Raw genomic sequence first — 16163 nt, forward strand, 5'->3', positions numbered from 1 at the left:
CGGATGATTGGAGGGTGGCTCATGTTGTTCCGTTGTTTAAAAAAGGTTCCAAAAGAAATCCGGGAAATTATAGGCCAGTAAGTTTGACGTTAAGTTATTGGAAGGTGTGATAAGGGATAGGATCTACAAATATTTGGATAGACAGGGACTTATTAGGGAGAGTCAACATGGCTTTGTGCGTGGTAGGTCATGTTTGACCAATCTATTAGAGTTTTTCGAGGAGGTTACCAGGAAAGTGGATGAAGGGAAGGCGGTGGATGTTGTCTACCTGGATTTCAGCAAGGCCTTTGACAAGCTCCCTCATGGGAGGTTAGTTAGGAAGGTTCAGTCGCTAGGTATACATGGGGAGGTAGTAAACTGGATTAGACACTGGCTCAATGGAAGAAGCCAGAGAGTGGTTGTGGAGGATTGCTTCTCTGAGTGGAGGCCTGTGACTAGTGGTGTGCCGCAGGGATCAGTGTTGGGTCCATTGTTGTTTGTCATCTATATCAATGATCTGGATGATAATGTGGTAAATTGGATCAGCAAGTTTGCTGATGATACAAAGATTGGAGGTGTAGTGGACAGTGAGGAAGGTTTTCAAAGCTTGCAGAGGGATTTGGACCAACTAGAAAAATGGGCTGAAAAATGGCAAATGGAATTTAACGCAGACAAGTGTGAGATATTGCACATTGGAAGGACAAACCAAAGTAGAACGTACAAGGTAAATGGTAGGACTCTGAAGAGTGCAGTTGAACAGAGGGATCTGGGAATACAGGTACAGAATTCCCTAAAAGTGACGTCACAGGTGGATAGGGTCGTAAAGAGTGCCTTTGGTACATTGGCCTTTATAAATCGGAGTATCGAGTATAAAAGTTGGAGTGTTATGGTAAGGTTACATAAGGCATTGGCGAGGCTGAATTTGGAGTATTGTGTACAGTTTTGGTCACCTAGTTACAGGAAGGATGTAAATAAGGTTGAAAGAGTGCAGAGAAGGTTCACAAGGATGTTGCCGGGACTTGAGAAGCTGAGTTACAGAGAGAGATTGAATAGGTTGGGACTTTATTCCCTGGAGCGTAGAAGATTATGGGGAGATTTGATAGAGGTGTATAAGATTTTGATGGGTATAGAGTGAATGCAAGCAGGCTTTTTCCGCTGAGGCTAGGGGAGAAAAAAACCAGAGGGCATGGGTTAAAGGTGAAAGGAGAAAAGTTTAAAGGGAATATTAGGGGGGGCTTCTTCACGCAGAGAGTGGTGGGAGTGTGGAATGACCTGCCGGATAAAGTGGTAAATGCGGGGTCACTTTTAACATTTAAGAAAAACTTGGACAGGTTCATGGATGAGAGGGGTGTGGAGGGATATGGTCCAAGTGCAGGTCAGTGGGACTAGGCAAAAAATGGTTCGGCACAGACAAGAAGGGCCAAAAGGCCTGTTTCTGAGCTGTAATTTTCTATGGTTCTAAAACACTCCTTTTCCACTAACCAGAAATGGCCGCCAATTTGCATATTTCTCTCTCAGACAATGAATCACAGGAAACCCTAAACAGAGCTGCAGAATAGATTTGTGAATGCATGGTACAATGCTCCTGTTCTTATAAAACATCAAATCACGTGACTTGCTATAAGCGTCAATCTACTAATAGGTAATAAAAGTAAATGCTGCCCCCAATATCAAAATTCTGGGGACTACCATTGACCAGAAACTGAACTCGATGAGCCATCAGATCATAGAATCACTACCGTGCTGAAAAGGCCTTTTGGCCCATTGAGTCTGCATCGACTCTTCATCGGAGTGTCTTACCCAGGCCCTCTCCCTGCCCTATCCCTGTAACCCTGCACATTTGCCATGGCTGATCCATCGAACCTAGACATCTTGGGACACTAAGTGGCAATTTAGCATGGCCAATCCACCCAAGCCGCACATCTTTGGATTGTGGGAGGAAACCAGAGCGCCTGAAGGAAACCAATGCAGACACGGGATGAATGAGCAAACTCCATACAGACACCCGAGGCCACAATTGAAGCTGGGACGCAGGCGCTGTGAGGCAGCAGTACTGACCACTGTGCCACCATGCCATCATGTAAACATTGGCTACATGAGCAGGTTAGAGGCTAGGATTCCTGTGTGGCGCAACTCATCTCTAGATGCCCTGTAGTCTGTTCACCATGTAAAAGCCACAAATCAGGTGTGCGATGGATTGCTCTCCACTCACCTGGAGAGTGCAACTCCAACAACACAAGAAGCTTGACACCACATGGCCAAAGTAGCCCACTTGAATGTTTGTGGATGGGGTGACAATCATTTCCCCCAACTGACACACAAGTGGCAGTAGAGTACACCACCTACAAGATGCACTGCAGGAAGACACCAAGCCTCCTTAGACAGCACCTTAAGCCACAATGGCTACATCTAAACGGACCAGAACAGCATACACATGGGAACACGGCAACTGGGAAGTTCCCCTCCAAGCCACTCACCATCCTGGACTTTAAAAGTTTATAAAGTTTAATTATTAGTCACAAGTAAAGCTTACATTAACACCGCAATGAAGTTACTGTGAAAATCCCCTAGTCGCCACACTCCGGCATCTGTTCGGGCCAATGCACCCAACCAGCATGTCTTCCTGACTGTGGGAGGAAACCAGAGCACCCGGAGGAAACCCACGCAGACACGGGGTGAACGTGCAAACTCCAGAGTGACCCAAACCAGGAATCGAATCCAGGTCCCTGATGCTGTGATGCAGCAGTGATGACCACTGTGCCACCGTGCTTGGAACAATACCACAATTCCTTCACTGTCAGTGGGTCAAAATCCTAAAATTCCTTCCAAAACAACAGATGGACTTCAGTGGTTCAAGGAGGCAACTCACCACCACCTTCTCAGGGACAATTAGAGATGGGGAAATAAATGCTGGCCTTGCCAACAACGCCCAGACTTCATGGATGAATTTTTAAAACGTATACACCACCGTACTGTTCATTTCAGCTCGAATATCTTCAGGGATCAAAGAAGAAATTATTCCCCTCTGGCAAAGTAAAGTCACCAAATTAATAATTTGACAGGTTCAAAAATTTTGGGGGTGGCTGGTGAAGGAGGGTTGCTAGATGATTTGGTCTCATTTTTTTGCTGCACAATACTTTCATAGTTGAAACCACCACCAAATGGAGGACGGCAGCATTCTTGCTATCAAAGTGCGCAGGGAGCTATTCCAAAATGTATTCACATTATATGTGGCAATTTTGGTTAATGACACCGTAGGTACATTTGCTCTCAGTTACTAATCATTTTGGCGCCTGGTTGCTAGGTGGCGCATTTTAAATCCAACACAAGTTAAAGCTGCAATTTACACAAATTCTCTCAGTAAATTCATTTTTAAACTATTAGTTGATAAAAAACAATTTAAAACATAGGATGTCAGTTGAGGATTTTTGCCAAAACAAAAGTTAAATTTAAAAAATGTCCCTCAGTGTCTTCACAAACTCAAACCCATCTGCAAATTTATGCTTAGTGAGATGGTGATGGTGATGTATTAAAATTACTCATCACCACTCAGGCAAATCATTACTGACATATGACACTGCTGCTCGTTACCCAAGTCTGTGGTAACCATTTCAGACAGTTTTACAGAATGGATTTTGTTAACATGGAACAGAACAAGACAAAACAAAATCAAAATTAAAAAGTAGTTAGCTAATGCAAGCTTTCTGAATGGTACCTGCTGTGTTGCTCATTCATAGCTCAGGTGACCAGAATTGCTCCAAGCAATTTGGATGATTAATTCAAAATCTACCAAACCAAATTCATAATTAAAAGCTGTGCGACCACAGGAAATACTAAATTGAAAAACAAGGCAACCCAGCCGAGCTAACTGCATTTAAATATTCAGGACCCAGGTTTATGTTTATTTGCTGCTCTGATTCCAAATCCACCTTCCCTTTTTGACAAATGTGATAGGTGGTATCAGAAAAGTTGAAACCAAACTAAAAATAGTTCTATGTATGACATCTAATTAAATTGTAATTTATTCAAAGTTAGAAACAATTTAAGGAAAATGCTACATCAGAAGCAGGATACAAGAAAAGTCAACAGAACAGCTGAGGATTTAGTAACTGCACCACACACCAGGATCCAATCCCTAGTTGCACAGTCCCCCACACCTAATTCTTCTACTTTAACCTCTGAAGACATTTGTGGACATCTAATCAGGATTGCGCCAAGCTTAACTGCCATGATCACAAGGACAAAATATCCCACAGATACTCAGCTGTTCTTCGATATGAACAATTGTTGATTTGACATTTACTAGACAAATGTTAGTTCCATAAGAAACTAAGCTCAACCACGAGTTGCTACATTTATTGGGGTGGGGGGAGAATTCATGAGGAACTAGATACGGTTTTATTTCTGCTGATGCCTCCCATTCTACATCTTAACAGATCAAATGTGACTCTTTTGTCATGAAGATCTGTTAACAGAAATTTCAAATAAAGGAAGTGAAGTTTTTATTGCTCATTGCTGGTGGACAGTGGCCGGTCTCGATAACAAAGGGTTGGCACATTGCATGGTATTGCAACCATGAATTCACTACTTCCATGGTGAAGAATGTTATACAGAACCAACGACAACTAATCACATGACAGATGACCCAACGGATGCAAACACAACTGAAAGAGACTTAAGCAACACTAAAATAAGGTGGTTGGCATTCAGAACAAACCATTTTCAGACACCATGCCAGTAAAGCAAAAATCACATTTATATAGCTTTGAACAGCTAGATGACTCAAAGTGCTTTACTGTCAATGAAATACTGAGCATAGCAAAATCTCTCAAAAAGCATAATGTCCAGATAATCTGCTGTGACATTGATTCAGGGACAAATATTGGTTAGGACAGTGGGGACATCTTCCCTGTCCTACTTTGATAGAGTGCCACGGGATCTTTTAAATCCACCCAAGGGGGCAGATATGTTTAGTGTCTTATCCAAAGGATGGCTCCTTCAATACTGTAGTACTTCCTCAGTACTGCACTGGAGTATCAGCCTTCAATTTCTATACTGGAGTGGTACTTGAACCCAGACCCTTGTGACTCAAAGGAGAATGCTCAGAGTTGAACCATTGCTGACATTGCCATAATGTGTGGGGAACATATGGATGCTCTCTGACTCTCAGATCCAAGCTGTTTCATAAAGACAAAGATCTGGGTGTGGGGTCCTTCCTGCCTTCAGTCAGGGAGTGGCATGCATTACAGGAAAATTATATAAAGAAATTAAAATACACACATGCTGAATAATGACTGAAAAAAATGTTAGTGCAAGAAGTTTGTATAGTTATTATTCAAGTACAAACAACAAGTGTATCACATTTACTGCATTCCAGTTACCACCTACTACCACAAAAATGTAAAGTTTTCAGCAGGGTGTATGCAAATAATGATTTAGAGCTGTCCAGTTTTAAAGTCGAGATCCTTCAAGCTACTTTTGTTCTGGTTATACAAAGCGCCAAAGGCCACCGTCAACATGTGCACAGAACAAAATCATTAATATTTAAAGATAACTTGAACGAGGAGCTGTTTGAAATACTGGACATATTCCGAGTCAAGATAAACTAGCAGAAACTCATCCCTTGACATTCAATAGCTTTACCATCGCTAAGACCCCACAATCAACATCCTGAGGGTCACCATTAACCAGAAACTTAACTGGAGTAGCCATGTAAATACTGTAGCTACAAGAGCAGGTCAGAGGCTAGGAATCCTGTGGAGAGTAAATCACCTCCTGACTCCCTAACGCCTTTCCACCGCTACAAGATACAACTCAGGGGTGTAATGGAATACTCTCCACTTGCCTGGATGAATGCAGCTCCAAAAAACAACACCGTCCAGGACAAAGCAACCCACTTGAATGTTTACAATTGGGTGCCATTCGCTTGCTCCACCACCAAAACATAGTACACACTGCTACTACTATGTACAAGATGCACTGCCTGAACTCACCAAAGCTCCTTAGATAGCACTTTCTAGGCCCATGGCCACCACCATCTTGAAGGACAAGGACAGCAGACACATGCAAGCCACTCACTACCCTGACTTATATATGTCACTCCTTCAATGTTGCTGGGTCAAAATCCTGGAACTCCCTCCCCAACAGCACTGTGGGTGTATTTACACCACATGGACTGCAACAGTTCAAGAAAGCAGCTCACCACCATCTTCTCAGTGGCAATTAGGGATGGGCAATAAATGCCAACCTAGCCAGCGAAGCCCACATCCCTTGAATGAACAGATAAAAAGCATGCAGGAATGTGCGCTGCTGGATAACTCTTATCTAAAACTCGCTTCACGGTTGCTTGCTTTAACAGCCAAAGAGAAACTGCATCCTTGGGAATGGAAGAATCAGCGTGCTCGAGTGATATCAAGAACTAGAATAAAAGTTTGCCTTCAATTCGCACAGATTTGATTTTGAATAGAAGACAGCCCTGTATAATACAGAATATAATACAGAAGCAGGGGATGTTCCAGCTCGAAACATTCCATTATATGTACACAATGAAAGAACTTATCCTCCTATTTCCATTATGCTCACCAAGGCAGACACATTTCAGCAGCAATGCACAAATTACATGAAAGCTACACTAAGATTTTCAGTGGTACATTTGTTCAATTTACAGGTATGACATTTAGTAATTTCTTAAATAGGATGGAATCACTTACCCCTTTCACCCCAGTCTTGTGTATCGAGTTGAGCTTCTGCACAGAAACCTGGGTGGGTGGTTGCTATACATGGCAGCATAATGCTTATTAAATATAAAGGACATAATGAAGGGGGTCTTGTACAGTGTTCAGGCTTACTGACAAATCTACATGAAAGATTAAAAGCAACCATGCTCCCTCCAGGTTATGTTCCACAGTGAGTAATATTCTGATTTCCCTGTATCTTCATTAAATGCTTGAACACAGACAGGTTTAAACACAAAGAGGCACAAATTTTCAAACTACTACAATCAAAGCAAAAGTAAAGAGGAAATACAAGATTGCTGAATAGCACAGATGTCTTTAAAGGGAAAGTTAGGAAAATGAGGTGAGGATGGAATAGAAAGAATAGAAATAGATGCAAGGCGAGGAAGAGACTCACAAGGAGCAGAAAACTGACCAGTTGAGCCCAATGGTCTGCTTGAGCTGTAAATTCTAGGTAATTACTGCTACCTGAAAGTCTGTATTAATTCTTACATTATCACTCATGGTGATTTAAAATAACCCAAAATTCACTAGAAGTAGAGTTCAACTTGCGAGTGATTATGACAGTGTTAAGGGGAAAAAAATGCAATTCATTGGTTGTAAAGTAATAGACTTTCTTCCTTACAATTTGCGACAAGAAGCTGATGTGCCATAAATTGCAAGGGAAGTTGTACTACTTATACATTCCTGAGAGTTAAGAAATTGCTGGATATGCACCTTAAATATGAATTAAGCCCACCTTAGAAACTTAGAGCTTGTATCGCACAATACAAGGACTCTTAAATGGGGATATTTATGTTCCTCCTGTCCTTGGAGACCCAAAAAAGGAACAATTAAAACTCTGGAGACTCACTCCAGCAAGTGGTAAATTGCAGTGAGATATTTTAATTTTCTTGTGTGTTTCCCCCCCCCCTCTCATTTTTATATATATTCTTTCCCTTTATCTATCCAAACTGACTTTAATTGACCCAATTTTCTTCTGTCCATGAACTCTGCTTCTTTCTCCAATCGTTCTATCTCACCATTTGAAATAGCAGATTGTTGATACCATTATTCAAACAAGATTGCAGAACCCCACCATCATCTCAGACTTCCAGCAATTTGTGGTACAATTTTGTCAATAGATGCAAGCAGATTTACATTTGCTTCACTATGTTTCCATTAAAAACAAACACAGAACCAAATGTGCGGAATGGGAAATAAAAGGTTTTAAGCAGCTGGAGTCAAGATAATCGGTTGCTTTGAACGTTGTCCAAGTGCATGCTAGTATTATATTAATATTTACCCAAACCATAAAATTTATTTACCTTTTAGACAAAACTAGATTTAGTACAGAACAGAAATGGATGCCTTCAGCTATAGTACAGTCAGTTTGCTTGTGTACTTAAACATTCCAGCACAGTAGCGTTTAAACATTTAAAAATGAGCCCACTGGCCAAGAATTCAATTAAAATCTGCTACAAGAAAACTCTGAACACAAAATACATACTACAAACAAGCACCAACTTTTGGAGTGCCATAATCTCAACTGCACCTCAATTTTCTTTGGAGAAATTTCAAAGATTTTTTTTCCCCGGAATTAAAGTCAAACCAGATTCACAAACGAGTGAAAGACTGAGCAATGGCACTCAACGAAAAGATCATTTTGAAATTTTTATTGCACAAGCATAGCATCAAACCTATTATTGATTTGAAAGTGATATTTATATTGTACAGCACCATAACAATTAACTGCAATTAATCACCTAAATGCCCCACATCATAAGAGGGTTATGGAATTAGTTGATGCTTGGAATTCTCAGGACAGGAATTTCTGTGGTTTGTAAACTGCAAGCCTGGAGCCAGTCATCAAGGCCAAATACAATCTCTTCTGTATTTACAATTATTTTTGAGCTTTCAAAACTTGAAGACCATTCGAGGAAATATTAAGGAATGAGCTATACCATAGGTCCTCATGGGAACTCCAACATGGGGGTATTGAAGGTCTAATTGATATTTTTACAGGATTAAAAGAGGTGCCAAATTTAGATGGGAATGTAAAACAAACAGAATTTGCCTGTTTGAATAGTTTTGATATTCAGATATAAATAGACATTGCCAGTTAAAAATACAAGCAAATATATATAAACAGACTAGGAGCAAAAACAACATCTGGAAATCTGAATACAAAATAAAACACAAACACTCAACAGGTTAACTAGCATTTGCTGAGAAAGTTAATGTTTCACGTAAAAAAAGGGGAACTTTTCCATTCTCCCCATCAAAGCAACCCGATCTGCATTTTCTGCTAATTTCGGACAGACTGGCTTAGTTAAAAGAAAACAAAAAAGGACAGCTTGTGCTTCAAGGCAGGCTTAAGGGTGGATTCATATCATTGAACACAGACGGAAACTGAAAGGAAGAAAACCAAGAAACTGGCATTTTAGTTTAAAGTAAAGTTGAATAGTATTATGACCAATAATTCATGAACAGTTTAAGGTTGCTCAAGTTGAAAATTGAAGTTAATCACTGGATTCCATTAACATATTAAAGAGGATTCAGCTTTATACGGACAGTCAAAATATTTGTGAAGCAAGGATGTATAACCTAAAACAGTTATACAAATGTAAAAAAACCCTGCAAATACGAACGAGGGACTTGATTCTCTACATCTTTGTTCGTCAATCTCAACAATAAAGGACCCAAAATTCTGTCATCAAATGGAATGCCAAATGATTTCAAGGATTTTATCTACATACACGAACATATAAATTAGGGGTAAGCCTCTCAAATCTGCTCTGCCATTCAATAAGATCATGGCCAAACTGCCCTACTTGCCAAACCATTTTGAGTATTCACGTGCTTTTAGATAATTTCTTCATCCCACCTGCCCTCAATTTATTTTTCCTTGTTTTAAATTATGCTCACCTTCTAGTATTTTGACATCTTAAACTAAGACCAACTTACCAGCCATCTTGCATATTACACAATGCCTTCAATCACCAGCCTCATAATTGAAGATCCCTGCTTTTCCAGTCGTTTGCCCTCAGCAGCTGTCTTTATTGAAGGAATTTTGAAGACATTAACATATTTCATGGTTTTCCACCATCCACCTGAGATGGCACTTCCTTAAATGCCAAGGTGGTTCAAAATTCAAACTCATTTATGGCAACAGCATATCTTCCCAGGTTTCATTCCCAGCTTCGCTAAATCCAGGAGATACTGTTCATCCCCAGTGGTTTGTTGTTTTGAGCTATTTCAAGCCTCTAGTGAGGCCCTGAAATCTGCTTAGATTATTAGTGGGACACGTGCAGCTTTGAGAATATTTCAATAAATATTCGCAGAAACATAGAAGATAGGAGCAGGAGGCAATTCGGCCCTTTGAACCTACTGTCATTCATTAGGATATTGGCTGATCATCCAACTCAATAGCTCGATCCTGCCTTTCCCTCCAAACCCCTCCCCAAGTGCAATATCTAACTCCTTAGAAACATAAAAACAACTTCCTCTGGTAGCAAATTCCACAGGCTGAACACTCGAGGTAAAGAAAGTTTTCCTCATCTCTGTTCTAAATGGTCCACTCTGTATCCTCAGACTGTGACCCTTGGTTCTAGATATCCCCACCATCGGAACATCCTACTTACGTATACCCAAGCCCTGTTAGAATTTTATAGGTTTCTATGAGATTTCCCCCTCATCCTTCTGAGCTCCAGGATTTCAAGACTTAACACAATTTACAGCAAGTACATTCATGGTTGCTAACTGTATTTAAAGTGGCATTCAAGTCTCTAAGAGGAATGTTGCTTGTGTGGAACTGAAACAGTCATAGGCTAGAAAGTAAAGTTGCTTCCTTTCATTTTAAAACATTGTTCAACTGTTAATAGTTAAGCTGCTTCATTTATCAGTTATATTTAAAATGTTATTCAATAAAAAGTTTGTGTTACTATAAAAGATCCCCATTTTGTCAGCTTAATTAACCCTGAAGTAAAGCACGCTTTCCACACACTTGTGCCAAAATAGAAAAATTGTTGGGGTCTCGTCTGGCTTCCTAATGTAATTTGGGATTCTGGTCCAGGACCCTATATCACGTTGTCCAGACATCGTCCTCTGCTACTGAAAGTGAAACAAGCTCATCTTCATTTCCAATTTCACATTCCCTTGTATTTGCTTAGAAATTAAGCTGTTTAAATATTTTGCATGTCTTTACAGTTTGACTTTTCAAAACAGTGCATCTGGATGTTGGATGTCTCCAGTATGGAATCCCAGTTCACGTTGAATTTAATATTTGGCTTCATCTCTTGCGAAGTAGTTTCCATTTCAGAAACGCAACAGGGATGAGTAGGCCATTCAGCCCTGTGAGCCAGATCAACCATTCAGATCATGGCAGTTTTGTACCTCAGCCACATACAACTTTAAATGTTTAGCCATTGAAAATACCTACCTTAAAAATTTCAATTCACTCAGCATCCGGTTTCTTAAAGAGAGTTTAAGATTTCCACTCCAGTGCTTCGTAATTTTACTTGTAAATGACCCAACTCTAATTTTAAGTTTATCTGTTGTTCTGGACTCCCCCACCAGAAAAAATAGCGAGGTAAATACCCGACTGAATCCCTTCGTGTCTGATTAGGTCATTCCGCATCCACTTAAACTCAAGGGAATACGGACCAGGTTTATGAAACCTGCCTTTGTAATTTAACCCTTCAAGTTCTGGTATCATTTTATTGAACCTGCACTTCAACTCATTTGATTTGATTTTTTATTGTCATATGTATTAACAGTGAAAAGTATTGTTTCTTGCACACTATACAGACAAAACATACGTTCATAGAGAAGGAAACGAGAAAGTGCAGAACGTAGTGTTAGTCATAGCTCGGGTGTAGAGAATGTTCAACTTAATGCAAGGTAAGTACATTCAAAAATCTGACAGCAGCAGGGAAGAAGCTGTTCTTTAGTCGGCTGATACTTGACCTCAGACTTTTGAAATTTTCCCAAAGGAAGGTGGTGGCAGAGAGAATGTCCGGGGTGTGTGGGGTCCTTAATTATGCTGGCTGCTTTGCCGTGGCAGCGGAGTCAATGGGTGGGAGGCTGCTTTGATGGCACAACAAGCCTTGGCTCAGTGGTGGCATTCTCACCAGAGTCAGATTCAAGCCAGTCTTGAGATTTGAGCACATAATCTAGCTTCAACTACAGTACAGAAGAAATGCTGTCCTGTCAGAGATGTAGTCTTTCGGGCACTAAACCCAACCCCATCTCAGCTGGACACAAATGATAGAAAATACTCTGGGAAGAGGGGCAGGGGAGACTCCCCATTGGCCTACTCAATATGCATCCTGAACTATTGTTCACAAAAACAGATTAAATGGTCATCGTCATAATGCTGTTTGGGGGACTTTATGTATGCAAACTGGTTGCTGCATTTCTCAATATTAAAATCGTGACAAGACTTCAGAAGTACTTTGTCTGTATTGAGGTCGCCTGGCATTAGGAAAAGTGCAATATAAATGTACGTATTTAACTTTAAGATTTAGATCCCAAAATCAAAATGTTGTACTCCAGATGGGGTCTGACCATGGTTATGTACAATTTCCCCCTCTGCTTCCTTGAGAAAATGGCAAATGTTAGCCTTTACAATTACTTGTACCTGTGCACTAGCTTTTTGGTGACCCATACACATTGTCAATTTTTCCCCCCTTTATTCTCAGCTGGTGGTCTGTAGATGAGTTAATTCGGTGTTAAAAAATCCATTTGATTATTTTACTAGGTATTTTTCCCTTCCTACTTCCAATCCACAGCCCAACATATAAAAATACATCACCTACTTTCCTCTTTACTCTATCCATCTGGAATATTCAATAATCACCAATAATCACCTTTCAGTAACATTGACTGCATTGCAGTGCCAAATGCTACAACAGTCTGCAGTTAGACTATTCCTGAATACTTCCAGTATTCCTCATGCCATCAATGCTTAGCACTTGCTAAAGAAAGAAAAGCTTATATAGTGCCTCTGACCACCTCAGGCGATCCCAAAGCACGCTACAGTCAATGACGTAGTTTTGAACTGAAGACACTATTGTACTGCAGGAAACATGGCAGCCACAGCAAGGTTCTACAAACAGCAATGAGTTACCAGATAATGGGCCATAATTTTCAATAGCAGGGCATCGAATAGTGTCTTCCTTTAGTTAGGTTTTCCCATGTCCACTTGTATTTTTGTTTGGCAAGTTATTGAAAGTGAGACATAACAGCACAGGGGATACAGGATTTCTGAGATCTGAGTGAACCAAGCAGGTAATTAACCAAATTAAAGGATTGGAATATTAAAACATAAACACTGAGGAGATTAATTTAATGACAATCAGGTGCAAAACACAAGAAAGAGAGAGAGGGAAAGAAAGATTGCAGAGGGAAGGCAAAAGTTTAAAATTGAATCAAAAAACTCCAAAAATTAAAAGCTGAGGAATGGGACTGTACACTTGTAATAGTTCATATTCAAACCAGGGAGGTTGTTTAGCAGTAACTAACACTGAATCGTGTCATTAAAAGAGCACTAAAGTGAATTGGAGGTGTGCTTGGATCATATTTAATCAGGCAAATATAGCAACTTCAAGCATTCCATCCATTTGAAGGGAACCATAGAGTGGGGGACTGCTGTTGGGAGACTAATAGTGAGCAGCAGAGCAACTGGGACAGCAACTGTTAGCTATCCCTGTTTAATGTGCACCTGTCATTTGCCATTAGCCTTGCTGTTATTTTGACAACAAAATATGGCTAATCTATTAAAAGATGTTGGCTGAGGAATAAAGATGCCGATTGACTTGGCCAATATTTTCTGATTGAATTAATCCCTTTTAGCAAAAATCAGTAGTAGACATGAAAAAGCTACTTTACACCCCACTTAGCATTAATGTTCAAATGTGACTTTTTGTGTTCCTGAACATTTGTACAGAAGTCATCCCATATTGTTAGCCCCTACGTGGGAAAATTATGAAAGTTCACAAGAGGCATCTCTAATTTAGTGAGATCCTTTGGCATGAAGAAAAAAATCATTCACAACATGTAGTGTTTTGTAAGAGAGGCTAATGCGCACAAAAGTGACACTCAAGCTGCTATCAAGATGGGAACATTAAGAGGGATGATTAACAAAAAGAATCCAGAAGTCAAGATGACATAACAGATACAAACTGAAGGAACAGGCTAGGAAACTATAAATTCCTCAACTATCTTGGACACTACCCTGAAAATGCTTACTTTACAAGGGACAATGAGACATTCAAATTTAAGACCAATACCACCTCGTGTGTTTCTATTGCACTCACACATTGCAACCATAAAAACTAAAATTTGGAGTTGTCTCTTTTACCCATGCTGCAATCTCTATATATATCATTTCTGTTATAGGCCCAAAGATAATCTCTTGAAACAATGGGTGTCACTGCGAGTAATTCGACAGAACAACGAAATTAAGCAATTATTCAGGATAAAAAAATACAAAAGCCCTGGCCTTGCTCAACAATTAATCACTGGTTTGATCTGGACAATAAATTGGCTGACACTGCATATAATCTCCATGGCAGTCTGGAAGGAATTAAAGGTCAAAATATTCAGATGGGTGTAAAGTGTCCTGAACAGTGCTTGGTAGTGTTGCCCCATGTTCTGGAATTCCTTCCCTGCACCTCTTTTTCCTCCTTTGAGCCATTTCTGAAAGCCTCTTCTTTGACCAAGCTTGTTCATTTACCTAATATCGCCTTAGGTGGCTCAGTGTCATAGTTTGTTTGTATCATGCTCCTGTGAAGCACCTTTTATTATGTTAAAGATGCTATATAAATTTAAGTTGCTGGTGTTCACTATACTATGAACAAAGGAGAATGCATCCTCTAGTGCAGGGACAGACAGCATGGCAATTTAAGATTTGGTAGTGCTGAACCTGTGACAGACTTTTACCAGTGCTTTATCAGTACTGATAATTGCAATTGGTGGCACGGTAGCAGGTATAAGACAGTACATCTGTTTTACCATTCCTCTGAAACATACCTTCGCTGATTATCTTCACCTTCATGTTTGAAACACCGAAATGCAGACTACTTAAAAGCAACTTCAAGTGAATTAGTACACTTCTAGGAACTCCTGCATGGCTGGTGATGAATTCACTCACTCACTGGCTTTTAATGGCCAGCTGAGATAACCACACTTAGGCACTTGGTTAGAAATGGTGAAAATAAAAAATCCATCAGAGAAAAAGGAATTACAAAATATTACAATTAATACCCAATAAGCAAGTTTTCAAAATATAGCACAAATACTAAAAATTGCACACCCGGAATTGGAAAGAAGCTACGATATTGGGGGGGGGGGGGGGGGGAGCATTAAACCTTCAACACTCACTCAGTGGATAGAAAATGTGGACTGGCCAAAATAGTAGGTCCAAGAAACCAACAAGCACACAACTGTGACCCAGATTAAAGAATATGAATCCACGCAGGGGACGGAGAAGCCAAGATGTTTTTTTTTCTGAAAAAGCCGACATTGCCCTTGAACGACCATGTTCTGAAACTTCAATCGCCCACCCGCTGGGGGAGTGGGGAGGGACCCCCTCAATTTCAAATAACATGTAGCCAAACAGCTTTTAAAACAAACAAAAAGGAGAAATGCCGCCCTGTTGCGAGGCCGGGCCTACCTCTGCTGGAACCCAAAGTAGAGGCCTTCACGGCCGGGTGGAAAGTAATAGGAAGACGGTAAAAGGGAGAGAGAGAGAGCGGCGGGACGGACACTCACCAATACAACACCGAGAGAATCAAACATACAAATAAAACGTGCCGCTGGTTCATCTTTTCACAGTGATTGACATCGTCGTGGTTCTTTCCCCTCCAAGCGGCAGCCGCCGGGTTAGGTTGCTCTGTCTGCCCAGCCCCTCAGTGAGCCTCCTCCATGGAGAAAATCCGGAGCCTTTACCCGTTTCTCCCCCCCTGGCCCTCCTCACACCAGGCCGCGTCCCCACATGACAACCCCGTTCGCTCGCGCTGTCGAGTTGGAACCTCCGTAAAGCCACGCCCCCTCCTTCTTCTGCCCCTCCTTCCCCAGTGACGGACAAAGGAAGCCGGAGGTGGGGGAGGGGCCAAACGCTCCGCCCCCCCTTCCTCCTACTCCTCCTCCTCGTCATCGTAACGTGACGCAACAAACTCAGCAGCCGTCACGTCACCCTAATCCCGCACCCGGGGAGGCTGCCGCCGTGCACTCTGGGAGTTGTAGTTTTCCTTTATTTTCCCCCCCTCCGAGAGAATCTGCGTGCCTGAAGCGGCGGTCGGGACTACAAGTCCCAAGAGACCCTTCGCTCGCGGGGCGTGTGAGAGGGTGAGATGCCCATACCCAACGGGCTTAAAAACGACAGGATTTTTAAAAATATTATATATGGGATGTGTATTTAATTGAGTTATAATGAATAAAACTCGGTTTTCGGTCAATCAAAGAGGC

At 41.0% G+C, this 16163-nt stretch overlaps 1 protein-coding gene across 6 annotated transcripts in view; it reads right to left on the bottom strand.

Moving 5' to 3' along the window:
• Window positions 1-15774, bottom strand: part of suco (SUN domain containing ossification factor) — a 77002-nt gene extending 61228 nt beyond the window's left edge. For 4 of the 6 annotated variants that reach the window (XM_078218080.1, XM_078218082.1, XM_078218079.1 and 1 more), the window contains exon 1: window positions 15468-15774. In XM_078218080.1, the coding sequence (XP_078074206.1) occupies window positions 15468-15520 (53 nt within the window). In that variant the 5' untranslated portion in view covers window positions 15521-15774. Of the gene's footprint in view, window positions 1-9659; window positions 9751-15467 lie in introns of those variants that run through there. The other 2 variants (XM_078218084.1, XM_078218081.1) reach the window with 2 other exon arrangements.
• Window positions 15775-16163: the final 389 nt, after the last annotated feature.

Source organism: Mustelus asterias, chromosome 8 (assembly GCF_964213995.1).
Source record: "Mustelus asterias chromosome 8, sMusAst1.hap1.1, whole genome shotgun sequence".
Lineage (NCBI taxonomy): Eukaryota > Metazoa > Chordata > Chondrichthyes > Carcharhiniformes > Triakidae > Mustelus > Mustelus asterias.